This window comes from Parambassis ranga, chromosome 7 (assembly GCF_900634625.1).
Source record: "Parambassis ranga chromosome 7, fParRan2.1, whole genome shotgun sequence".
In the NCBI taxonomy this organism is placed as follows: Eukaryota; Metazoa; Chordata; class Actinopteri; family Ambassidae; genus Parambassis; species Parambassis ranga.
In genome coordinates, this window is record NC_041028.1 from 5492921 (window position 1) to 5519144 (window position 26224).

Sequence of the window (26224 nt, forward strand, 5' to 3'; positions counted from 1 at the left end):
TGTGAAAATTTGCTGAATATTCTGGAGGTCTGGTTTGGGCTTGTGACACCAAAGTGACGTGACATAATGAATAACAACTAAAACCAAATTATTCATACTATACTAGTTACATTATTTGTCATGTAGTAAATTAAAAAATGGGGGGTTTGAATGAGAAAAATGTTGTGCCTACATTGCTGATGACAAAAAATACAATATTTTTTTTTTTAAAGCTACAGTGCGAAAGTTTTATATAATTGAGTGTATTTTACATTCAAGACCTCATCAAACTAGTTCACGTAGAGCTGGCTGAGCCAATCTGTGAATTTCTCATAATACCAGAGTTTTAAATCTGATGTCTGCATGTTTTTATTAATCTGAAATTCAAAGAAAGATGCAAATTGCTACATAACACTATGAGTTCTGGAGAATCACAGGCACACCTTAAGAAATACAAAAATATTCATCCATCCTATTTATGTTTTTTTTACAACTCTCCTATAAGCAAACCAGCTACTGTTGTTCTTTTTTTTTAATATGCAACTATAATAAATAACTCAAAAATTGATAGAAGCTGACCTGCTCAGTGTCAACATTGTTTGTGTAATTATTCCGCGTTCCGCACTGTAGCTTTTAAAGTTGAAGGCAGAGTTCTCACTTCTTACAGGCAGGTTTGTGTTGATATATATGTGTATTCACTTTGTTAAATAATATATGTTTATTTAGATTATGTATAGTTGTTTCTACAGCAATATCTAAAATACATAGGCCTACCATTCAGCTTGTATAATACACACATAGCCAAAGGACCTAAAATACGGAGCTGCAAACAGTCAACTTATGTGACTGTCTGCAGCCCCTCAAATAGAATGTGCAGCTTTATATTAGTGTTATTTTAGATAGTGATGCTTATCTACACGTTCTATTTCTATCAGTAGGTCCACATGAGAAGTGAAATGACTCAGCATGGATATGTGTACTAACTGTTTTCGTGTACATATAATTTCAATAAATTACATTATTCTTTGTTATTAACACACATGTAACAAACATCAGAACTATAACCACAAGTATCTGGTCTGCTGATTGATGCATATAAAGCTCCCGGGTCCACCCTCTGAGAAACTGAAGTCTTGTGTGTATGAATGCCAGTTACACACACACATGCAATTCCCCCTAGAAAAAAAAAGCCCCGACATAAATGACTTAGAAGAAGACACTGTTTTCCTAAAGACACTGTTTTCCTAAAGACAAAGTCATCAGTCTCACTTTCTACTACATCCAATCCTGACCGAAACAGTGAGTCAATCTCACCTGGAAGATAATCTGTGTGTTTGCATGAATATAAACCTTCGACGTGACAAAAAAGCAGGATCCTTCATTGAGGTGGGCAGGTAGAGAGAGCACTTCATCCAGTTAACCCACAGTCTCACAGTGCAATTAGGAGCAGCTTCTTTATAACCGGAGTCTCTGATTGGCACAAAATGGACTTCAATGTCACTTCCACAAATTTCACTCAGAACCCATCTATTGTACACTCACACACACACCCGAGCACACACCTGAGCACACACACACACACACACCATCCTACAGTTCAAATACTCATGTAGGGTACAAGCATGCATGTCAGATCAGACATCAGCAGCTTGATGCAAACTGATCGAGGCAAACTGGGTGAGAAAAAAATAACCAGAGGTGATGAGAAGCTATGTTGCTGGTTACACAGTGATCTGCTATGTCAGAAATGTCTTTAAAAAATCCTTCTGTTGTGAACATTCGTCTCTCAGAGGCTCAGCTTTCTCTTCACATGTGCAGGATTTTAAATATCTGCGTAAGTTGAGTCCACGTGGGACTGGATCTTGGCAGAACTGGGAACTTTCCACGGACCGGGGGTGATGGGAGCCTTCTTGCTGGTGGCTGTCCCGTTGCAGCCGGGGTCCTGGATGCTACTGCTTGAACCCCTGGGGTCCTTTTTGTTTACATCTTCTCTGTAATCCTTGTCTCCTCTCTCTCTTCCGCTCCTTCGGCCAAAAGTGCCGCTGTCAGCATCCGACACCTCCCTCTCCCTGTGCATCTGGGAGTGGGATTTTTGTGCGTCATGCTCAGCCCTTTTGTTCTTTTTGTGGCGTTCGCTGGTACCCCAGCTTCTCTCTGCACTTTCCTTCTCCTGCCAGTAAGGTGCATCCTCCTCCTTGTACCTCCGGTTCTTCTCTTCTCTGGAAGCAATGCTGGGCTGTTGGCCAGCTGGACGCCTGGGGCTCTGAGGCTCTTCCAGAGCAGTGTCCTGCTCTGCCCTCTTGGAGCCCTTTCTGGGACTGGAGGAGTGGTGGTCTCTCTGCCCTTGGGCTTTCCTCTCCTTGCTCATGTCTTCGAGGGACCCGCTGTGGCCTCGCTCTGTTTTTCTTGGGCTCTGGGAACGCTCAGCGCGATCCGTCGGGCCTTCAGTAGCTCTTCTGGGACTACCAGGCTTTGAGTCACTCCGGCTCGGTTTACTGGTCTGGGTGCTAGGGCTGGTTGTGCGCTTGTGGTTGGGGTGAGAGAGCTGCTGTCCTCTTGATCTGTTGGCCTGCTTACCATGCTCCTGCCCGGCACCGGGGGACCCAGACACCCTGCCATCTCCTCCAGAGAATTCATCAGGAGTGGATGATTTGGGTGAAGATGGGGACAGTTCAGAGGTAGAGAGGGAGGATGGAGAAGCTGGAGATGACTGCCCATCAGACACAGAGAGTCTGGGAAAGCTTGAGGTTGGAATGGTTACTTTGTCCTTTGAACCTGACAAGAACAAGCAGCCGAGAGTGAGAAGAAAAAAAACGGCAAAAATATTCCTAGCACAGTCATGCAACAGAAGCATATACTTATAAAGAAAGATGTTTTCTTCCTGTAATAACCTTCTGTAATATTGCCCTAATATTTGTTTGAGATATGTATCAGCTGACAACATAGCCATCAATGAAAAGGTGCTCGAGTTCAGCCTGCACTGACGTTTCAATTTTCCCCTGAGCTGATAACAACGGCACAGCTGTGGTTGAGAGCAGATATATGCAGCGGAAAAAAAACAGAGAGGAAAAAAAAAAGAGTGATGGACTTAGTGGGTGCTGAAATGAGTTTTTGGATTTCTAGGAGCAACAACTCATAGAAATTCAGTCTAATTTGGTCTCTGGATTGAAAGGTTGATGCCAGTGAAAGCACACACATCCTTCTACCACTTGTCACACACTGATCAATATCTGGTTAAGGACTTTTTTCTGTCTTCATTCACACTAAGGATGAAGTGTGTGTTCAGTGGCATCCTAGGTCTTATAATACCCTTATAAAATAACTCATGGGGCTCTGAAGTGCTCCCAGTGCTCCTGCAGGTCTGTTTGTTCTTCTAGGACTCACTGCTTTAGTTCAGCCCTCCAGAAGAGGGTCTACTGAAAATGCAAACAACTGATCTATTTCAGATTATTCACAGGGGTGAATTAAGGGATAGAGAACGACACATAAATCTGGGAAGATGAATCACTTTGAAAGGAGAAGTCAAAAGTAAAAGTATGAGGTGTACAAGGTTTACCAAGGTTATTAGGGACAGACCAAGAAAAGCAGTGAGGCCTTTAGTGATGCTCTGGTTTCATGTAGAAGCACAGGGTGGAAGAAGAGTTCAGACCTATAGGAGGAAGAGATAAATAGGTAGAAATAGACAGCCGTGCAGAAAACAGAAAGCAATAGCACAGGAGGTAGATCAGAAGAATGAGAAAAGAGTAAGATCAAGAGAGAGAAGCTGGCAACACATGCATGAGAGTAAAGAAACTCAGCACTTTGCTGTCAAGCATATCCATACAAAAGCTTCTTTATATGCATGGTTAATATGCTATAGCTTAGATTTGTATGCAGCAGCAACAATGTGCATGCAGTTCTCAGCAGCGACTCACTGTGATCCGGCACCAAACCCTGACCAGGTCGGAGAAGCAGGTGAACTTTGCTGCCTCCAGCTTGGATCAGCTCGATTGCCCGAGTGTGTGTGATGCCCTGTGTGGCCTCGCCATTGATCTCCACAATCTGATCTCCAACCTGAGATGCAGAAATACAGGATTACAGTTCAAAACCATGAAGTAGTCAAAGGTGGTGGGTGCCCACAGAGACAGTTGCATGCAGTTGCTTAGTTTAGTGTTGCTTACATCACGTCACTGCTAATTCCTAAAATCCCACCACTTTGCAGGAAGCTGTAACCTATGAATTTTTATTTTGTAGTAGAAGTACAATTATTAACAAAACTCACATGTATCCTGCCATCTTTCAGAGCAGGCCCGTCCTCGGCCAGTCGCAGGATAAACAGACCCATGTTATACTCTTTCCCTCCTCTCAGACTGAAGCCGAAGCCCCGCTGGCTACGTTCCAGCTCCACCACAAAGCAGCCCTATTTGTTCACAGACAAGAACATGAGCTCTTAAGACTAAGGAGCTTAATGCATCATCCCCAGGCAAATAAACAAAAAAGTTTCCAACATGGCTGATCTAAGAAGGTTGATAATCCTTGAATGCATTATGCGTGACATACAGAAAAATGCCAATGTCTACATGTTTTAGTTGAGTCTGTTGAGACACAAGACATTGCAAGAAGTAGCAAAGAGTTAAATATGTGTAACATGTGGATCAAGTCTGGTTAAATCTTTGCACACTTAAAAATTCATATTGAGTATACTTGTTTATTTCAAATTTTGTTAAGCCTGTAGTTAAGAAGTGAGAAGCTCTCAGAGGATTCTGGAGGATTGAGGGTCAGTTTAACTGTTGTCTCACCTGCTTTGGCCCAGATGTGATGAGAGTTCCAGTCTCCCGAGGCAGAGAGTTTCTCATCTCGAAGTCACCATTCCTAGCAGAACGTGACACACTGTGCTTAATACAATGAATTTTCAAACAGTATGTTATGAGGTTGTATAAAAATGTAGAGAATGTTTTATGTTATATAAATACGAGGTATGCAAAAGGCTTGTAAAGATGCTTTGTGCATATGCTATAAAAAATGTGGAGAAAATACTTGTTTGGATATTGTTTATACAGAAAGAGGAAGAATGGAAGTGGAGTCTCCTTCTCTTCCCCCTCGGCTGTGTCCAGTGTGATCCACGCACCGACACGCCTTCTTTAAAGCAGCATGAGCCTCTTTCTGTTGGTTACATTTGACTACAACACACACAGAGTAACTTAAATCCTTCAAAGAGCCATGCTGCTTTTACATTTCAGTGACAGATAACAGGGCCATACTTTAATGCTTCTCAGAGCTCATTACAATGCCTTTGTGGGAACTTAGCTGTGCTGACACACTCTCTAAAGAGTCGAGGAATTCTTCGCAGCTCTGGCACTGAGAAGAGTTTACACACTCCATGCCACCAAGCCGACAGCCTCAGCTCATATCTAAGCCCAGGCTGACCCAAAGCATGTATTGGTGATTAAACGCAGTGGAAGAAGTGTGCCGTGGAGGAACGGACGGTCGGTTTAAATGAGGAGAACAGGAAGGGACGCTCCCGGGCAGTGAAACAGAGCGGACAAAAAATGATGGTGGCGAACTGCTGCTACTGGATTTAATAAAAAGGCTGACACAGGTAATCTCATTTAACAAGAAAGATCAAAGAGAAACCAAGACTTTCTATTAATCTCTGTCTTTCTCTTTGCTTCACCAGCCACAGAGTGACCGTGGGGGGATTTTCTGTCTTTTTGGATAACAAGGACTATGTGGGCCACAAGAGATGGTAATGGGCCACATTGCAGCACAAAACCTTAAGCACTTTGAGAGGATTGAAGCTAATTCATGGTCCAAGTGGCACAACCTGATTACACTGTCTGCAGTGCATTTGTGGAGGATTCTGGCAAGCTTGTGTGAGCAGTTGTGATGGTACGTGTGCACACTCATGTACCTGTCTGAATAGCTGGGAGGCTGCTGGCCTACAGCTCTGTGTTGCGCCGAGGGGCTCTGCTTGGCTGAATTAGTTCCAGACAAAGGAGCTGAGTCTGGAGGAAACACAACATTGCATCAACATTCATCAACAGCCATCCCCTCTGGATATCAGCTCGGAGCCAGACCTACCATCTTCAGGCACAACAGTGAGGGTGACAGAATTGCCAGCATCTTTGATGAGTTGAACGATATCGTTGTGCGACAGCTCCATGATAGACCGGCCATTGACAGCAGAGATGCGATCCCCCACTTTCATCTGACCTATACGGTCTGTAGGGCTGCCCTCAATAATACGACCAATTTTGTGAGGTATAACTGAAACAGAGGAGAACAAACGACATGACAACGTGTTATGCACAGATTCAGTGTTATGTCACATCTTACAAAAAACAACAAAAATAATCTGGCAGCTGTGAGAAGCTGCTAATAGATGTCTGTTAAGTCACTATATGGCTAAAGGAGGTAACAAAATGGTGATTTGGTCCATTAAATAAGACTACCAGCATTTACTGTCTTAGGAATTGTTTTTTTCTGTGGAGATGTTTCTGTAAAAGATAAAAATAGACCATAAAACAGCAAAAATAATCATACCAGAGAGGATAGGAAGAGCTATGAATGTCAAACAGGTAACAATGGAAAGTCCACAGGGTCCACCAAAGAGGATAAAACATCTCTTTATTCTTCCTCTGCTCTCCAGGGCTTGATCACAAACAACAAACAGGCAAACATGTCTGCTTGCCCTTTGTCAGCTCTGGTTGTTTCAGAGCTGTCACTGCCTCCACTGAGCAACACAATGTTCTGTCCTTTGTCCTCCATCCATTACACACAAAGTGCATTTAAGCTACAAGCATTTCATGTTTCCTTCTCGAGAGTTATGTCAATATAAACAAATATGCTGCAGTCCACAAAGACTTAGATAATCTCATAGTGCTATTTGAATGATTTAAAGTGGCAAATGGCAAATCTCTGTGACAAGAAGTGGTTGCAGATGTGATGCCTTCAGTCAGTGTAACATTAGCTCCTCCTCCTGTCTCTGACAGGGAGCTACAGTATTTTCCCGGTAATGGATCATGAGGGTTGTAATTTTAAACTGGGATGTCTCTACAGACAGCCAGTTCCATACATTGTAAATGGATGCACTTTGTTACCTCCTTTGATGACAGATAGTTACCATTTATTTACATAAAATTTTCAGAGAGTGTATGTAAGTGTAAGACATGGTTTTTCTTTTATTATTATTATTATTTCATATCATTATTATTTCTTACCTCCGGGTGGTGGCTTATTCTTTGATGTGAGGATGACAAACCCAAAGCCCTCGTTGTCTTTGCGCTGCAGAGTCACATCAAAACTCTCTGGTCGTGAGAACTGAGCGGGCTGGCCGATGTTTGCCGCCTCTACTCGGGGCATCTTAGGAGAGCTGTTGACCAGAGCGGATGCTACCTGCTGGGGCTGCTGGCTGTTCTCCTCCTCTCCACAAACATCTGACAAATGACAGTGTACATTTATTAAAAAACTGTATAAATACATTTGGGAATATTTAAATAATATTTGAGAAAGAATTTGTCACTTTCACTAACAGTAAAACACATATGTTTATTGTAAGGAGACGTCAAACAGTCTGTCAAAATGTTCCCAATCCTTCTGTAAATATTCCCCAAAATAGTGGCTTTGTGAAAGACAGCCTGTTTGCTGCACTGATTGCACACATTAAATAAAAGACCGTCAGCTCTACACTCGAGATAAAAGCCTTTCCGGATTTGTTATTCATACGACAAGCAGATCTACCTCTATCTCTTTTCAGTGTATGTTTGTTCTTCTGCGTCCCTGCGTTGTGAGCCCGCATCAGGGAATCTCTTTCTAAACCCTTGCTTTGAAAGCATAAAGCCTTACATGATTGATGCTTAATTTCTGCAACGTGATCAAAGCTGTTGTTGCAATACATCAAATCTAAAGTCATTTCAAAAAGTGCTTGTACTATTCATGGAGTGGCTATTTGTGGGGGTAAAAAACCAGCATGAATGCAGCAGGGGTTTGTGCTGTTAGAAAATAAAACTCAGCATATTCTTTTTTGTTCATCCTTTGAGATGTAAATCAGCTCCACCAGCTGATCTAATCTCTGCCATCCTCCAATCAGCCTTGACAGATAAACAAACAATCTTTTCCCTTTTTTTGTTTTTTCTATGTTGAGTTTGATTCACTTTACAGTGATCAAAGTAAATGCTTTTCAAAAACTTTATATTTCTTTCCAGGGAAATGCCTGCTCCGAAAAGCATCCTGCAGTAAGAGTCAATTTTTGTTCATCTTCATTTATTCTGATTCTTTCATCGAGGAAGTCACCCAGAACAAATTTAAAGGATTACTGAAGAAATCCCAGATCAAAGCTTCTGCTCAGAGGTTCTCCTGCAGCATACTGATCTAAACCAAAGGAGTAAGCAGGAAACCTTTAACGCTTTAAAGCCCTCGGAGAAAAAAAACAGCGAGTGGATTATTTAAAGGCAGACCCACCTGCGTGTGCTAGTTTTCTGCGGACAGTAAGCATGACTTGGCCATTACGGGCAGCGTTGGTCATCAGTTCCAGCACTTGTTTGTGGGATTTGCCCTTCACTGGCACGCCATCTATACAGAGCAGCTCATCCCCTGCACGCAAACGCCCGTCCTTCTCTGCTGCACCGAGGGGCACGATGGCACCGATGTAAACCTGTGGAAGTAAGAGAAACAGCTAAAAGCACAGGGCATGCAGACACTGTCCTTTTTTGTTGTGGTACATTTGTCTTTTGACTGAGGGTAAGAGTAATTACACCAACAGTGCTGACATGTATAGAACCTATGAACTCGCCTCTGATGGGTCACAGAAATACAAGGGAACAGCATGGCTCAGGCCACGAGCTGAGCTAAATAAAGCTTGGACCTTGTGAGGCAACTGAATTCTCACAAGATTTCCAAACACTTATACGCATCTACTACCATCTCACAATGCCTTTATTGTGCATATATTCTTTAAAAATGTCAGCCAAAGTGTCTATCAACATCTACCAGAGTATTTTATTTCAGTCATCAAAGCCTTCTCCATCTCCACGCTCTCGAATCATTGCTGGTACAGCAATGTCATCACAGACACCAGATTTAAAACTCCAACAAAATACCACCTGATATAGAGAGGCTTAATCTGCGTTGTGTGTGAACTCATTAGTCAAGGGCTTGACTGTAATGAATGTTAATTCGGATGTAAAAAAAAAAATTAACTGCTGCTCTGTTGTACCAGAGGGTTCGAGATTACTGTAGTCAGGGACGGCTGCTACTCACCGGCTGATCTGGTCCCTCGCCTCCGAGGACTCTAAAGCCAAAGCCTGACTCCTGGTTCCTTTTGATAAACACATCCAGGTCCTTGGTGTTAGGAGCTGCAGGGAGGAACGAAAGCTGGTCAATATCTGCCACAGAACAAATTAATTGGCCTCAGGGATGTGAAAACAATAATGAATTTTAATGCCTAAAAAAGCAGCATTGCTTTATTGATAATCAGCTTTCCATTATTAGTTAGTATTAGGAAATACATAGCTGAAACAAATAAAATCTATACTGATTGTTCAGTCTATGTAAAAACTAGTTAAATCATGTGAGATGTGATGTTTAATAATAAATTAATAAATTTGATATGAAAGAAAGATTTTTAAGACATCGCCTCAGATGTGACAGGCGACTTGTGACAGGCATCTATAGGTATACGCACATTAGATGAAACTTTGTGAAAACCTTGTGCACACTTACGTTTGCTGTCTAAAATAGCCTTGGACTTGAGGTAGAGGTCAGTTGCATCCGGTTTGGGTGAAGATGAGCGGAGGGTGTTAGGAGAGAACGGGACTGGATTTGGGGGCGGCTCTGGTTGACTGAGGGTATCTGTGCTGTCGATCATCTCATGCTGCTGCTGTATGGGCGGCTGCGGGGTTGGGTGGGGCAGCTGAGGTGCCTGGTGAGGGGTCGGCTGGGACGCGGCATGGGACATGGGAGCTGTGCACTGCAACACAGAAACAAGGCATCACATTATTTATTCCCCATCAGAAAAAAAGTATGATATACTCTGATTTTACACCCAATAAGAAGGAAGAAAGCTACAGAAAAATATATAGCTGCGTCTAAACTACTGCAATAGTCTTAATTTTCAAATTTAGTGCATTCACACAGAATCATTCTGTGCAGTATGAGTAAGCCTGTTGCTGCCTCAGCTCTTCTCTATTTTAAGAGTGCAGCATGGAGGAGCAGCACAGGAACAAGCTGTTGAACACGGCATATCATCTTAAACACCCATACACAGGGGGATGTTAAGTTGCTGTTTGCCAGCAGCCAGCATATTTACCCACATGCAGCTCCAGAAATAACAGCCTAGCTAATGTGGGCTCCCTGAATAATGCAGCTAGAATAACAGCACACACACACAAAATGGTGCTTGTTGGAGTAACAAAACCTTTTTTTGTTTAATAATTCAACCACAATATTGTAACATCTGTACATTATTTTGCTTCACCACACAGTATGGTTCTACACTTACAGGTTTGAGTGATTTCACAGGAGACGTCTGACCTGTGAGGAGAAAGGAAGAAGTGCAGGTTAAAGTCTGATCATGAAGAAAACCACAATATCTGCTTTAAAACATGTAGCTGCCACCCAGGAAGGTGGATTTAATCTCTCTAAACACAAGCCTTATTTTCACCATCAGAGTAACTATCCAAGATGAATGGTGATGTTGCTGTGCTGTTGAAGTCAAAGAGTGTAAATGTAAGAGGGGACAATGCTTTAAGACACAAACTAATCATTCAAACCTCATGTGTGTGGTTTGTTTTCTGCAGCCCATTCTACATTTGACTCTGACCGCTTAAAGATTAAAGTGTAATTCATCCAGTAGGGGGCACTAGGCTCCAGTAGCAAACACAGTTTACATGTAAGTACACCATGGGAGACAGATATGACCTTAAGCCATGGGAAAACATGCACTTCTGTGGGTTAAACCTGCCAGCTGTTTGCAGCTTTATTAGAACTCTGCAAATACTCTCACACTCAGCTTTTAAATGTCAACAAATGAATTAAATAAATGGAATGTTTCAAAGACACATTCACTGGTGGAGGATTAGGGAGAGAAAAAAAACCTTGAGTTTCAAATGTTAAATATGAGAAATGTACTGGCAGTTTCTGCCTATCCCTGATCATATCATATCACATAGTGCAGTACATATCCCATAGGGATGGGGCACTTTTCTCATTTCCAGATTTAAATCCAGAACAGGGAGCAAGGCCAAATAATTTCCTGTTTGATTTTTCTCTGCTGCCGTCATCAGAAGGGAGTTGTAGCCGCTGGCTGGGAGTAAAACCTAACCTAATCCCAGTCTACGTGTGACCTGAGGGAAGCCCTGAAGCACTGCTCTTTTTAGGAAAGCTGTGATCTCCTGCCTGCTTTAAACCGACACACACACACTTCATATGCACATGTGCTATTAACAACTGCATATCTGGCTGGCACACACACACACACGACAGGGCCCTGGAGCTCAGAGCAGAACCCAGCTGAGTACATCTGATATGTGGGTGCAACGCTGATCTCTTGAATCTAGGCTACTGCACTGCAGTAAAAAAAGGAACAAGCCCTTCAAATCTGTGAAAGCGTGGAGTAAGAAAAAGGGCAATGATTATCCACCAGGCCCTGCCTTTTCTCTTCTCTTTCTCCCTCCAGGCAGCCAGTGAATCACCAAAACTGCCATCTCTTTGCACCTTCCCAGCACAGCTCACCATGTGACTAAGCATGACTTCCTCCCTCTTTGGGAAGGTGCATGGTGGATGGTGCAGAGGGGACCAGAGCGTGAAATTGCTTTATTTAACATTTGGGAGAGTCTATGTCCGAGCAATAGCATCTGAACAGTCCATCCTGTGATTTATAAATTTAAACATTTTTGTCAAAGGCTGTCACAAGTATCATTTCCTGATAATATATATATATTATCAGGGGTCATATATATATATATATCTTCATTTCAAATGTTTGGAGAAAAAAAATGTCAAGAGCGAATAGACCACAGGCGACTCAACACAATGTGGGGATTACAATGATTTCAGAAGCTGCCAGACTATCTCAGGGCAGCAACACCTGCTTGCTGTCTGAACAGTAACCCGAGTGGATTAATACAGACAGCAGCGATTTACCAGAGATGTCAGTACTATAACCTCACCACCTGTGACATACTTCTAAGGATTAGTTTATTTGGAGCACTCTCATTTCTGCCTACTCACCTCCTCTGAGCACCAGCACGGTGACCTCACTGCCCACAGGCAGATCTTTAAGGATGTCCACCACCTGGGAGTGGCTCAGTGTTTGGACATTCTGCCTGTTGATCTCCTTTATAACGTCGCCCTTTAACAAGCCACGGCACCACTGGGCGTCCAGGATCATCTTTACCTTTTGTCCCAGAGGGCAGTCTGCAATGGCAAAGCCGAAACCCCCAGGGCCCTTCACCAGGGGCACGCTCACCAGCTCTGGCTGTAACAGAGTGGGGTCAGGGCCTTCTTGGTTAAGGGTGTGAGGAATATGGTGGTGGAGGTGGTGTTGGTGAGGATGAGTGTGGTGGTGGTGGCGTCCTCCATTGGTCATAGGTGGTACTGAAGCAGTCTGCCTGGAGAGGGTTCCTCCATCTGTGGTGTAATGGGAATCCTGTGGTGTGGAGGTGGAGGGGGAGGGAGAAGTGTCCTTAGAGGTGGAAAGGCCACCGGATGCCTCCTCACTGCTGTTGGAGTCCTCAGGAAGAGGGTAGCCCCGGCACAGGACCATGTCCACATACTGGTTGACTGGGATAGACTGGAACATCTGCACAACGTCAGCGTGAGTCTTCCCTAGCACACAGGCCCCATTGATGTCCACGATCACATCACCTAGAAGAAGAACAAAGACCTTTTACACATTTGCCTTTAAGGTTTCTAAGAATTAATATGCTATAGTAAAAGATCCACTAATGTCATGGCACTTTAGGTAAGAACTGTGTGTGCCAAACATCTGTACAGCTTTGTTAAAATTGTATTGAGGGTGATTTATTTAATTTTTTATAACTTATTTGTCAATTATAATAAGACTTCCCATCCATTGCAGGTCCAAACACACTCCACTTGATTGCCTGTTTAGTTAGACAGCCTCCAGCGCTGCCAACATGGCAACGGCCAGAGCCTTAAAGCTGCTCTACAAAAACCTAAGTGTGACATTAGGGAATGTTTGTCCATATTTATTTACAGTCTAGGGACACAATCTGTTTTCACCTCCTTTAAAGTTTAAAGATGTTTATGAGGAGCGAGATCACTGACAGGCTGGGCTTCTTTCTCCTCCTTTCATCTCCCTCTAAAGGGGTAGACGCTCATCACTTCTGCCCGGGCAGAGAGAGACACAGGCCTGGATGAGCAGCTGAATTGCTGACTGGCTAGCTGGCTAAAAGCCCAAGGGAGGATCCAACCCACCTACACAATCAATACTCTCTCCCATAGCAAACACAGTTAAGGTTTCACTGTTGAAAACAAGCTTTATGATGAAGCCTGGTCTTATAACTTGTCTAATATATAATATTTAAAACAGTTAAAGTTGAAGCTGCTGAAGCCTACGGAAATATCAGAAATACAAAAGAAAGCTACATGAAGTTGCTACAGTCTACTGCTTGCTATTAAAACCTGATGAAATTAATTACATTCATCTTTGGGTACAGTCAATTACCCTCCTTATCAAGGGAAATGAAACATTGAAAATAATTACTCTTCTTGCTGTTCCACTTTCGTGTTGATTCTCAACTGCAGCACTAGAGTGGCAATCAATATTACTGTAATGTAAAAATTTTTGAAGTAGTTCACAGAAACACTATTTTTAAATTACTACACATTATCTCCATGCTTGGGATTAAGAAACAGTACGTACATATTTAATAGCAGAAAATATACTGCAACACTGACAACAGGCTGCTGCTGGTGCAGAGGCAGAGCTGCACACAGCGGACATGTCTGTGCTGCAGACTACGGTGCATTCTTCAGATAAGCAGCTTTGTCCACTCTTCAGTCATAAAAAGGCAACCAGCATGCAGGCTAATTAAATCTCTAATATATGGTGCATATAAAATCTGACTGTCAGCCATAAACCCAACACGTGCTATTTTTAGAGGTGAATGCTGCCTATAAATACTCTATTTGTCTTTGATCAGGCAATGTGACATTCAGAGTGAAGTGGGATTTTTCAGTTTGTGTGTAGTCAGGGTACATAAAACTGAACTGTGTAGAGAGAGATAATAATTGATATATCATGTCATTATGTAAACAGTAGATTATGTTTTGACCTTTCCCCTCCTTATATGATCATTTACAGTAGGTTGCCCTTTAACACCTAAACCAGATCCAGACCCACATTTGTAAATATTATGTCTGTGAGAAAAGTCACCTGAGGCGATCTTGTTGTCGTGGGCAGCAGGGCCATCTGGAAGAACGTTTTTGACCTGGAGGAACTCGTCAGGTCGGTCTCCTCCAATAATGGTGAACCCAAAACCCTGGAGGCTTTTTCTGAGTGCTGTCTGCAGGATGGAGCCCTGAAGCTGAGACGGATCTCGTGTGAAGCCCCACACTCCCCTCGCAGGCTCCTCTGTTGTAGAGAAGAGAAGAAAAATCACTGAATTCAATTTAATAATAAACAGTGAGACTCATCAAGAGGTGACTGATAAGTCATAAGGACCATGGGACTATGAGAAAGAGTATAGTAAGTGAATAGGAGAGGAGAGACTCCTTCTATATAGGGGCCCTTGTCAATTACCCTTAATATATTAAAAATCACAGTGGCATTATTCCTATAGATGAATATCTTTATTGTTTAGCAGAGGTATGTGTGCATATAAGTGAAAATGAGCCAGAAATAAGCAGAAAACTGAAAAGCTTTCTCATAAGCTGCCATCTGTCTCCATCATAACGACATTCACACTGCAACAACGTGTCTGACAGCACATCATTCACTGCTAGTAATTACACGAACACTCTAAGAACTTGCAGTTAAAGTGCAAACTCAAACAAATCACACATACACACACACACCACACACATAAAACATGTGAATCTGCTGCTCAGTTGTTGCATAGAATGTCTATGTCTCAAAACCTAACGAGCAATTCCTTTTCCAGTGCAGCGATAAATCTATGTTGAAACACAGCTGACATTTTCCAGGTAAACTTTTCATAGCAAATTTCCTTTTGTGGTGCCTGCAGGGTGGGTAAATGGGGGTGACTTTATAGAAGACAGGAAAGGAATTATATTAGACAGTGTGTGTGCGTGCGTGTGTGTGTGTGTGTGTGTGTGTGTGTGTGTGTGTGTGTGAAAGTGAGCAAGATAAGAGTGATGAGACGGAAAGAGACAGAGAGAAATAGAGTTAGCCTTGACAGAAAAAGGGGAAATTCTAACTAAATCCCTGCTCGCCCTTCTCCATGGTGTGTGCCTAAGAGATTGTGAGTTATGTGTGTATCACTGCACACTGGGCTTCTTCTCTGCCAGTTCCCACCCTGATAGATGGTGGGACATCAATCTCATTAGGGAGAGCACAGATAGAAGTCCCCCCTTCCTCATTTCCCCTGCCTCCTACACCACTCTCATGTGTCATGGGATTGTGATTTGCATAATTGCAATGCAATTGGCACATGACCGTTCTGGGGGGGGGGGCGCTGTGTGTGTGATTAACATGACATTCCTGCACTGGAGCTGTGAGGAAAAATGCAAATTAATGTGCATGCGGATGCAAAAACGTAAGTAAGGTAAGGTATGAGTGTGTGTAATGAGTACGTTGTTTGACAGGTCCGGAAACTGTCAACACTTACATGATCACCATGAAAGCAATGTTGACAAGAAAAGTAGAGAGGGAGAGAGTGAAGTAGGGATGAGCAAAGGGGGTGGGGGGGTTGGGGGTACACACTAAAGCCATGTTTACATGGTCTTGATTAAGCTGTGGGCCACAAAGGGACAGTCTGTTTTCTCAGGGGTGAAGTGATTATATGAAATGTCTGACAGGATTGTCAGCAGTGTAATTATGGCTGAACACAGTGAGGCGCTTTGCTCCTGTGCTCTGCGGCATTGTCTGGGAGGTCAGGCCAGCCAGCCTTGTCAAAACAGCATTTAGAAGCTACCTCACGCACGTCCACACACTCACACAAGACCGCTAGCCATTAATTCTCATTAACAAGGAGGAGTTGGGGTGGAGGTGGGCACCAAGGGAGGCAGTGGAAGCTGGAGGCGGTGGTACACACAGGCAATATGATCCACAGGCTGCAGTGAGGCTCAGCTGTGTGTGTGTGTGAGGCAGACAGTTCTATCTGAGGGGCGTCTGACATGCAGCGGCTAGTTTGAATACAAATGTGGTCATGCTTTGAGTGTGCACACGAAGAGGAGTGTAATAATTCTCACACACTTTACACCAACATGGGGCTTCTGCCTCTCAGCCTTCGACACTTACTGAGGGGAGGGCGATTAGACCAGTCAAGCGGCAGCATTCACCACAGGTGGTAAATGATGAACAGATGACCCAGTAGAAAAGCAATTTGTGATCATAAGTCACTTTCAACTGCGGTCACCTCTTTCTCCTTCTCCGTCTCCCTTCTTCCTCTGTTCTAAAGAGATCTTTCAACTGTGGTGAATGACTGGAGCAAAAGCATTTTCAAAGAGACCTCAGAGCCCTCCCTATTTCATATCAACTTGTCAAAATGAATTCTGCCACCCAGTGAAGCGCTATTCCATTATTCAAATTGAATATCATTGCTTCAGAGACTATGGGCTGTTTATCAGTAGCCTGTCAACTCAACATCTTCCAGACAGACATCTCAGCGTGAAGGAGATGATGAAAAAATAAAAGAAAAGTGCCGATATTTGGATAACACATCTAATGCATCAAACAAAAAGCTAAAGAACTATAAAGCCAGAGCCTGTGTTTTTTAATAAAGCTGTCATCTGCACTGCATCTCATAAGTAAACATAAACACTAAGTGTCAAGTTAACCACACATTGACTGCCTGTCATGGACTCATTACTTTGATTGTGTGCAATAACATCAACAAAGTGGCAATGCAGACAATGCATCTATAAGCATGTTAGCATTAAAGCTCAGCCTGATGTACACATTATTAATTTATCTACACATGACTGCCTAGTGTGTCTCTAGGGACTGTTAGGGCAATAAGCAAAAATTAATGTTATTATGTTAGAAATAATCTGACACCAACAAAATCAAGTCAGGAAAATGTGTTACAATGCTGTTAATGTAGTTTAAAGTTTGTTGGCCTTTGGGCGCCCGGCTGCCCTGGGGTTCCAAGTAGTAGCTTGCCTTGCCTGCTGGCAAGCAGCACCTCTTCCTATTTTGTAAGGGAAGTATTCCTCGTAAATCAGTCCCAAGAAGTGTTGAAGGTGAAAAGACACTCGAGGCGTATATGTGCATTTCTTCAAATTTTTACTTCTTTTCTGAGCTGGATGCATTTTTTTACCGCCATTGTCACTTGTTTAAAAAATAAGCAACACAACAACAACATGTCCTGGCTATAACTTACCTGAGGGTGTGGCTGCTGCTGGCGTTACTGCGACGGGCGTATCCACACTCAACTTTCTCTTCGCTTCCAGCACTGGATTCTCGAACTGGGTCTTCTGGTTGATGTGGCTGCACAAGAGAGATAACATCATCACTGTATGTTCTACACACACAGTACACATTAGATAAGGAAGGTTTACAAAGCCTGAATAATGTTTATTATACATTTGTATTTATGTTCCTCACAATTTTACTCACTGATCTGCCATATAGTTTCTGCTTCAGTATTCTCCCCCGTCTCACTGAACAGAGCCTGTCCACACTGCTGCTAGTGTTTTTTTTGCCTGCCATGCAAACCTGTGATTTGACTACGACTGCTCTGTGCGACGCAACCCACACTGGGCAGCAAGTTGTGATGCAGTACATAAACCACAAACCCAAACCTATCTTATACAAAATGTAAATAATCTATTGTAAAAATGTGCTTAAAATAGATTTCACAACATAATGCAGAAGTCCTTAAAAATACTTTTAAGGTTTCTCCACAGCAAATGAAAAATATATTCTGATAACTGCACTGTATTATGTTGAGCCAGATTTCAGAGAGATTTGAACAGAGAGTCACATTGTCGCGATTGGATAAACATCTGCTTACTGCATGATAATCCCAGGATCAAAAGATTCCACAAAACTGTGGAGCGATGTCAATGACATCATGCCCTTATTCATATTACACGTCCTTCCTTTTTCAAACATTTCTAAACAGCCTTGCTGACCCTGGATCAGCTTCTAAACTTTGGGCATTTAAACCCAAACTCTTTCCGAAAACAATTAAGTATTCACAGTCGCACCTGTGCGCTCAAACACTTCCTGCTACCCGGAGAAATGTCCCTCTATGGTTAGAATGGTAATGGAGAGAGGTAGTTCATCTGCATAATGAGCTTTAAAAACTGTAAATCCCGGCCATGACAGCACCTTGGGAAGACAAAATGCACTGATGCTGCACAGTGAATCAGCAACATGCTGAGACACTGATGGCATATGTGTGTGTGTGTGTGTGTGTGTGTGTGTGTTCAATAAAGAGTGCTCTCACTGCGTATGACTCATGCACAGAGTTACCCTCCCCATTAAGTCTGAAGAGATAAACATTCCCCTTTCTTTCATTTCCACGCTTTCATTTCCTCCGTCTCACTTTCTCACTCCTCCGCTGCCACACCTCATGTTTTGTGGGAAATAATGAGACTTTGTGTCACGTTGTCGCATTCGGTTCCTCATTCACAACAAAAATGTCCAGACAAAAAAGACAGAGACAGGGGGGAGGCAGCCTCTCAATGACCCTCTTGCATAAACAGGCGCGTTGATTTCCCCCCTGCCTGCAGGTCTCTCTCTTCTTTGTCCGCAGTAATGGGACTAAAATGAAACATTGTGCTCTTGTTTACACTCTTGATCAAAATGGAATCCCATCCTGTTTCCCTCTCAGGGATCCCTAAACATACAGTGTCTGTTGTGTTCATTTTGTCTTTGTACACACAAAGATGTAACCCTCTGCGGTTGTTTGTACCCACATAATTGCTTTGTATGGGCTGTGGGAAACTACCGTTTGGACAATAGTATGATACTGTATACCACTATCGCATGGTCCACAGAACCCCTGGTAATCAGCAGCACCACATTTCATACTTCTATACCTTAATTCAGTGATATGTTAAAAGTTTATTTACAACTCTGACTCTTTCTAAAAGCTGGATGTAGCTTTTCTCTTTTGCACACAGAATAGAAATGAATTGTGATTGCTACATTAAAGTATTGATCGGGACCCATTCAAAAACAGATACCAAAAGCAAAAGGAAAGAACTTCCTCACCAATCTGGCTCACCACCAGACAGGTTGCTTGGTTTTCATATCTGACAGCCATGATTTTCTGATTCAACAAGCAAAAGGTCACCTACAGGTGTCCTATTAGTGGTAGAACACCAGGGACACTGCCGCTCATTGATGGCTCAACACAGACTTACTTTCAGCTTAGTGTGTCAGAGCCAAATCATCACAATTCATAACTGGGTATGTCTGGGCACAGAGAAAGGTTTACTCACTCTACGTAGTAGGTGCCGTACTGTGGATCCTCAATCTTCTCCCAGCCGTAGGGCAACTCTGCAGGGAGAACAGGCAGGGGAAAGAGACTCAAATCACTTATGATACCGCTGAGACACTACATGGACAATTGGACGCATGCAATGAGGTGTGGTGCTTGGACTGGCAGCTTCACAGCATGCTTTGCTATACCCACAGAACAGGAGGCCAGCCTTTATTTGTTACTACTGTGTTTAGTACACACTATGGACAAATAAGGGTAAAACACAGAGAAAATGCTATGAGCTGTTACACAGCCTCCCTGGAAAATAACAGCATTTTCTTTCCAGTGGAGTGTGTGCGCAACATCTCCAGTTTCTGCTGACAAACACATGCGGCGCAGAGGAGATCTTTACGCAAGAGGGGCGATAGAAAATTGCCTTTTGAGAGATGCTGCACTGATGAGCTCTCTGCGTGTGTCCACAATGCCATTAGGAGGAGCAGGGGCAGACTGGAGACTGGAGGTTTGTGCTGTGTCACCGGCATGACTTGTGACCGGGACCGTTCAGCTGTTCAATCCCCGTCTGTGAGTCATGCGCCCCCTTCAGAGAGGCAGGGATGCAGCTCATGCACACACAGTTCCAATGCAGCAGGGGGACGGAGGAAAAGTGTGGGTAGAGAGCAGAGCTATCTGCTGATATTGTCTCACCTCCTTCCTCGCATTTCTCTGGAGGTTTGGCTTTCTTGGCAAGGCGGGGGTCCAGCCAGGTGGTGGTCTTGCTGTTGTGGCTGAAAAACAACAACCAAAAAAAGAGACTGGGCTTTAGGCGGAGCAGAAATTATTTTACTAGCACTTTAAGATGCAGTGACAGATCAGCAATTAGCAGCAGGAACTCTTGAGAGTCATTTCACCCTGGAGGTGAAGTGACTCCAAACAGCTTATTTAAGCTAAAATATTAAAATATATATTATATATATATATTAAAATATTAGCAAACATTTAACAAAGTTAAACAGAGAGAGTGACGATGGAGGAAACGTATTGCAGAGATCATAAGAACAGAACTGAGAGCAGGTCAGAGGGTGGTGAGCTCCATTTAGCCTGTTGTTTCTCTCTCTGGCAGAATGAGCTATTGATTCAGCAGCAAGCAGCAGAACCTGGCTCTCTCAGCGGCTCAGCATTGACTACTTGCCACACTAACGGTCCAGGTAAACAATGTGGGCCTGCTGCTTCTAGCACCAGCCAAAAAAACCTGACATCAAACACAGGGGGAATAAAAGGGGAAAAACACTTAATTGAGAAGAACACAACTGCCACTGCTGAGCATACAGAGAGCTTCTGTGTCTAGCACCTGGCTTGATACAGCACAAAGGAATGTGAAACACTGCCAGAAACAAATTTGGCTTCCAAAGAGATGGAGAGGAGAAAGTGGGAGTGGGATTAGGACAATGCTGATGTAATGAATGAGTAACATAGGACTTCAAAAAGGCAGGCAAGTAGCAGCAGAGAGCCTACTTACTCTATGAAATACACCATGCCGGTTTCTGTGTAGGCCATCTCCCAGTTTTTAGGCAAAGGCTCCTGACTTTCATCCTGTGTGTTCCATACACGCATGTCCATGGCCGCAGCGGTCTGGTTGTAGCTGGGCACCGTCTTCCTCCACTCTGCTTTGTCCTTGTGCTCTGGGGCCCGGCATGGAGAGAGGGTAACAGGCATGGAGACAGAAATAGGAATGAGTTGGGAGTAGGGATATGGGAGATGATAGAAGGAGAAGGAGACAGGAGGTGAGATTGTGGTGCCATTGGAGCTCCTCTGGACTCCTTGCATTTCTCCCTACTGTTGCGGCTGCTGCTGCTGCTGCTTTGCTGCTGCTTGAGCTGCTCTTCCTCTGTAAACTGGGTGGACGGTTACATCCACAAGAGAGAAAGGGGTAGAGAGAGAGACAGAGAGAGTACACAGAAAGAGGATGGAAGCACACCAATTGCCATAGGATTTGCATGTCAGCAGCGATGTACTGGGAACTGCCTCCCAGGCAAGGGCAGAGATGACCAATGCTTTAGCCAAGCCGGGAGTGCCACATCACAACTCTATTACTATCACACTGCTGCTTGTGTGACTGCGAACTGCATGTGTGTGTATTTGCCTAATCTTGATATGAGTGTGTGTGTGCGTGTCAGACCCGATGAAGCTCTTATCTGCAGGTTTTCATCTGGCTGTATAGGACCAGGCTTCATCATGGCATTGAATGCTAGCTCTGTTTGGCTGAGGTAACTCAATGGCAGGGATACAAAGTGACAGCCGTTGACTGGGGGAAGTCAAGAGCCTTTTTTGTGATGAAACTGGGGCCTTTTTTTCTAATGATGGCACCGTGGAGAGGTTTCTACACTTCTACACTGAATAATTGGCACACTATAGACACTTGCTCGAGGTCACAGCAGCTTTCAGCTTTTGCAGAGAAATAAAAACTGGACTGGACACAAAAGAAAAACAGTGACCATTATTAACTTTGTCAGCTACCCCTTTAGATGAACATTCTTGCCGCAATCCCCCAAAATGCCCACACTGATGATAAAATAAACTCCCTTAAACGCCTTTAGTGTTTTATAAGGACACAGCAATTTGAGAGTGTGTAACTATTTTTAAGATGAGGCACATTCACCATTAGCTGTTTGTGCCGTGAGCCATGTGAGGATCAAACGAGGACAGCGTCTATCTATCTATCTATCTATCTGCCTTTAAGGATTGCTTCTATCGATCTTTGACAGGCTTTGGCCATCTCTTGACTTTGCAGGGTTTGTGATTTAGAGCTGACCTTGCATGCAGAACAGCTAATCCTGAGAATATTTGTGTGGAGAGAAGAATAACAAGGAGGGATAAAAAAATGGCCTCCTGTTTTGCATTCTGAAACTATATAACAAACTGCTGGAAAAGTCAGTACATCAGACAAAAAAGAAAGTGCTGGGTGTTTAAATTTGTACGAAAGCAGCACAGTTCTAATACAACCAACTGTCGGTGTGTCTCTCACCAGTCAGACCGTTGACCATAGGGGGCTTCTCCTCTTCCTCTTCCTCTTCTGGTGCAGCACTGTCCTTCCTATCCATCTTACTGACTGAGGTGGTGCGTTTTCGCTGCACCTCCGTGTCGAACTCCTCATCAAACAAAACCTGGTCCACCAGGTCTGGCTGCACCGGACTGGGCTCTGCAGGGGGTTTAGGGGTTCCATAATAATTACCTAGCAGAAAAAAGAGGGAGGCAAAAACAACGTACTTTATTATTTGGTTTAATATGTGGAAGCTTCCTTAACCAAACATGACCCTAACTTTACCTACAGCATATTATACTCTTGACCTCAGGTACACACAGAAGTCGTCATGCTCTTTTATTGTGTGTTTACTGCATGGACGCCACACAGACACCCATGTTAAACACAGTATGACAGAATTGCAGGTCTCTTATTGGCTTTGCAGCACACCACTGAATGAGAAGAGACATCTATTTACACAAAACCACTGTTGACATGATGTTAAGAAGACACCGAATCACCTGAGCTGTAAAGGATGTTTACATTTCTTAAGGGAGCCTGACTGTTAGCTGCAAATCATATCTGGCAGCGCTGCATTGCTTGGAACAAAACAAGGTTTTGCTGTTATAACTCTTTGATTTCGGAACAATCTTCATGCTGAGATAAATTCAGTCTTAGCTGCTTCCAACTGGATGCTGATATTACTGTCACTACACACTGACTCACAGTGCCATATGCTGGATCAGGACCATCTAGCAGGAAGTTATAAAGGTTTCTCATCTGTGAAAAAGCCAACTGTGAGACCTGATTTTATTTTTTTATTCATAATCTCTTTTATACTGTGTTTAAAAACACATTTTTTATGCATATTATTACTTCTGACAGCAGCTAAATTCTGGTGATCCAAACATACTATTTCCTCTCCTTGCAGTTATTGCAAGTAGCCACAAAACTTGGCCTGCTCCATGTTGTTGTTACGTATGTTTGTTGTGAGTCAAGTCTACTGCTTATAGCACATTCTGCAAACATAACATTAAAGCGAATGGATCGCCCCATGGATCACCCTCATTACTGATACCCTAGCTAGCCATTTAGTCAATATCAGAGCGGTGCATCCCTAACTAAGATGGTTAATCAAATTTGTAGCAAAAGCAATCACCATCGATGCTCTAAGTCCTAATTTGAATTATTGACAAAAAGTGATTTTTTTTTCAACAAAAGGGCTATTTGCAGAGCTCTTATTATTCTCTCAGCTAATTCTGTTCATGGCACAGTAAATAATAATACATAGGGACATTTATATGAACAGTTGAAAATCCTATGGGTGACATCATGGTGGATTTGTCCATCTAAACACTCAGTTTGATTCATTACTGCAGTAGGTTCAGTACTATCCAAAATCCTCAACTTGTCATATTTACTGCTTCCCCCACAGAGAGCTGTGACCACAAGGTTTATACCAAGGCAGGTTCTCAGGCTCTTGATTGCCCCTTTAAGTCCATCAGCTTGCCTTTGCTGTCATGTTGCTGCCTCAGGCAGCAAACAATCTTAACCCACAGAGCGAGTCTGTGCCTTTTTTTCTCCCAACTATAGAGTATAGTAAAAGAAGAGGGTGACCCACTTTACCACTCACCACCTCCTCTCAGGAGATAAGAAAATGGAAAACTTAAAAGAACAAGAGGTGAGAGAATGGCTGGGAAAATATGGTACAAATATTGATTCACTGGTTGTTTTGTCGGTCTCTGGGAAACCACAGCTTGGGAGTGCGGCGTGGTTAAGACTGAGCTGTGTCTGAGTAGCTGAACATTGTATTGTAACACTTAAATGGCACATGAGGGAGTGGACGACACCATGACAAAGGAGTCTACTGAGTGAAACATGAGAAGGGGAACTTTCCTGCCGAAGAAAAAAGCAGAAAGAGTTTGCCACATTTAAGGTAATTTGAGACAAAGACGGCTGTTCCTCATATTCAAATTACACTAACAGCAGAGCGGAAATAATCATGACAACATGTCAAGATTTCATAGCTGAATGCAACTATAATTATGATGTGCTATACAAAACAGTCAACACACCAAGTAAAAGCGCAATTTATTTGAGACATGTTAAACAATACATCATAATTGATTTAGGTAATTACATTAAGCCATGTTTTGTTTTTATGAAGTATTAATATGAGAACCATTAAACCCTTAAGTAGCTTTGTAATTAATGACTGAATGCAAATAGAGGGAGTTAAATTAGAAGTGGTAATTTGCTCTGTTCACACCACGTCGCTCACAAAAGGTGCACGTCGCCTCAGTTAGTATCCATTAGCAAGAAGCTGGGAGACATTGGCCACAATAAGAAAGTGCAGCGAGACAGATCGGGCTGTAATTATACCGTGCTAATGAGCCACAATATAAAAAGCAGCCTTTGGTGTGAACATATGACTTTGAAAACTAGTGGCTGGGTATTTTTTTGCTGATGTCCCTTTTAGGCCAAAATTATTAACAAGCTGCTTGTGAGTCTCATGTGGCCCCTAATTTGAGTTATCTCAACAAAACGCTGTTTAATTTTGTATTTATATTCTGTGACTGAGGGCGAGAATCCCCAACCACCTACTGTCAGTTCTATTATTAATTCATTGCATGTATTAATATAGTTCCACATAAACTCTATCCAATATTCCAATGTGACAAAAAAGTCTCTTGTCTTTCTTTTGATGTTACAACTGTATATAATATGTTTTTTGATATTAATGATTTCAATCAGCTCAAGCACTGAATTCAATTATTAAAGGCAGCTCACAGACAATGGAAGACATCAAACAGGCGGACATTTGTGATTCTAATAGATAAATAATTAATACATACGTTGAAAAAAACAACTAGTGAATACCAGATTAAACAATAATTAAAGTGCAACAAACACAACCACAAAACTGGCACAGTCTATGACTAAAAACAGATACTACGGTCACGGTTGTAATACTTGAGTCCATTCATTGTGAATATGAGTTTCCACACAGTTAAGTAGGCAATTAGGTAAGCTAACATTTGGCTTGCACCTCTTCTATTAAGTGACAGTAGGGTTTTTGAGGCAAATGTACATTTAACGACGTCTCCACTGTTGCAGGTAAATTATAATTATAAATACCTAATAAAGTTAATGATGTGCCGGTCTGCAGTCGGTCATATAGATCCTTCTCAGCTCAAACATGAGACTCTCACAAATGCTAGAATCAACAAACCATTTCCTGGTGTGTCATCAGAGCACAGGACTCATTAGCACTGACGTTAGCGTGCCATGTGTGAGCCAGATTACCTCCTTATGTGGATGTCTGAGGAGTGATTCCAACTTACAATCCATGTGTGACCACCCAAGAAAGTCTCATATGTTTGTCGATAACCGCCCACTGTTCACATATATACACATGTTCAAACCTCCTGATAAAAATACACAATCAAGCAGTGTAAACATGGACTCTGCTATGCTCTCCCTTGTAATTAATTCCATTTTCTCTTAATGAGTGCAAGAGTGTGGGAAAAAAAACTCTCTGATCTAACCTGCCCAGGGTCCTGACACATTTCCGCTTCATTAACAAATGTCTATAAGGGCTCATTATGGAGACAAAGACCTTTACCAAGTGGACGCCAGGACAAATACTGAAAAATCAGTCCTGATT

General features: G+C 42.8%; 1 protein-coding gene across 1 annotated transcript in view; it reads right to left on the minus strand.

Moving 5' to 3' along the window:
* Positions 1–460: 460 nt before the first annotated feature.
* The window catches only part of magi3a (membrane associated guanylate kinase, WW and PDZ domain containing 3a), a 98687-nt gene continuing 72923 nt past the window's right edge, over positions 461–26224 (minus strand). Inside the window, exons 4-21 of the mRNA XM_028408914.1 lie at positions 22561–22767; positions 21055–21217; positions 20244–20323; positions 19558–19615; positions 17487–17593; positions 14357–14554; positions 12187–12822; positions 10457–10488; positions 9679–9925; positions 9217–9311; positions 8419–8611; positions 7179–7394; positions 6040–6225; positions 5870–5963; positions 4758–4830; positions 4241–4378; positions 3894–4032; positions 461–2754 (exon numbers count right to left, since the gene is read on the minus strand). Coding sequence (XP_028264715.1) covers positions 1802–2754; positions 3894–4032; positions 4241–4378; positions 4758–4830; positions 5870–5963; positions 6040–6225; positions 7179–7394; positions 8419–8611; positions 9217–9311; positions 9679–9925; positions 10457–10488; positions 12187–12822; positions 14357–14554; positions 17487–17593; positions 19558–19615; positions 20244–20323; positions 21055–21217; positions 22561–22767 — 3815 coding nt within the window. The 3' untranslated portion in view covers positions 461–1801. The remainder of the gene's footprint in view (positions 2755–3893; positions 4033–4240; positions 4379–4757; positions 4831–5869; positions 5964–6039; positions 6226–7178; positions 7395–8418; positions 8612–9216; positions 9312–9678; positions 9926–10456; positions 10489–12186; positions 12823–14356; positions 14555–17486; positions 17594–19557; positions 19616–20243; positions 20324–21054; positions 21218–22560; positions 22768–26224) is intronic.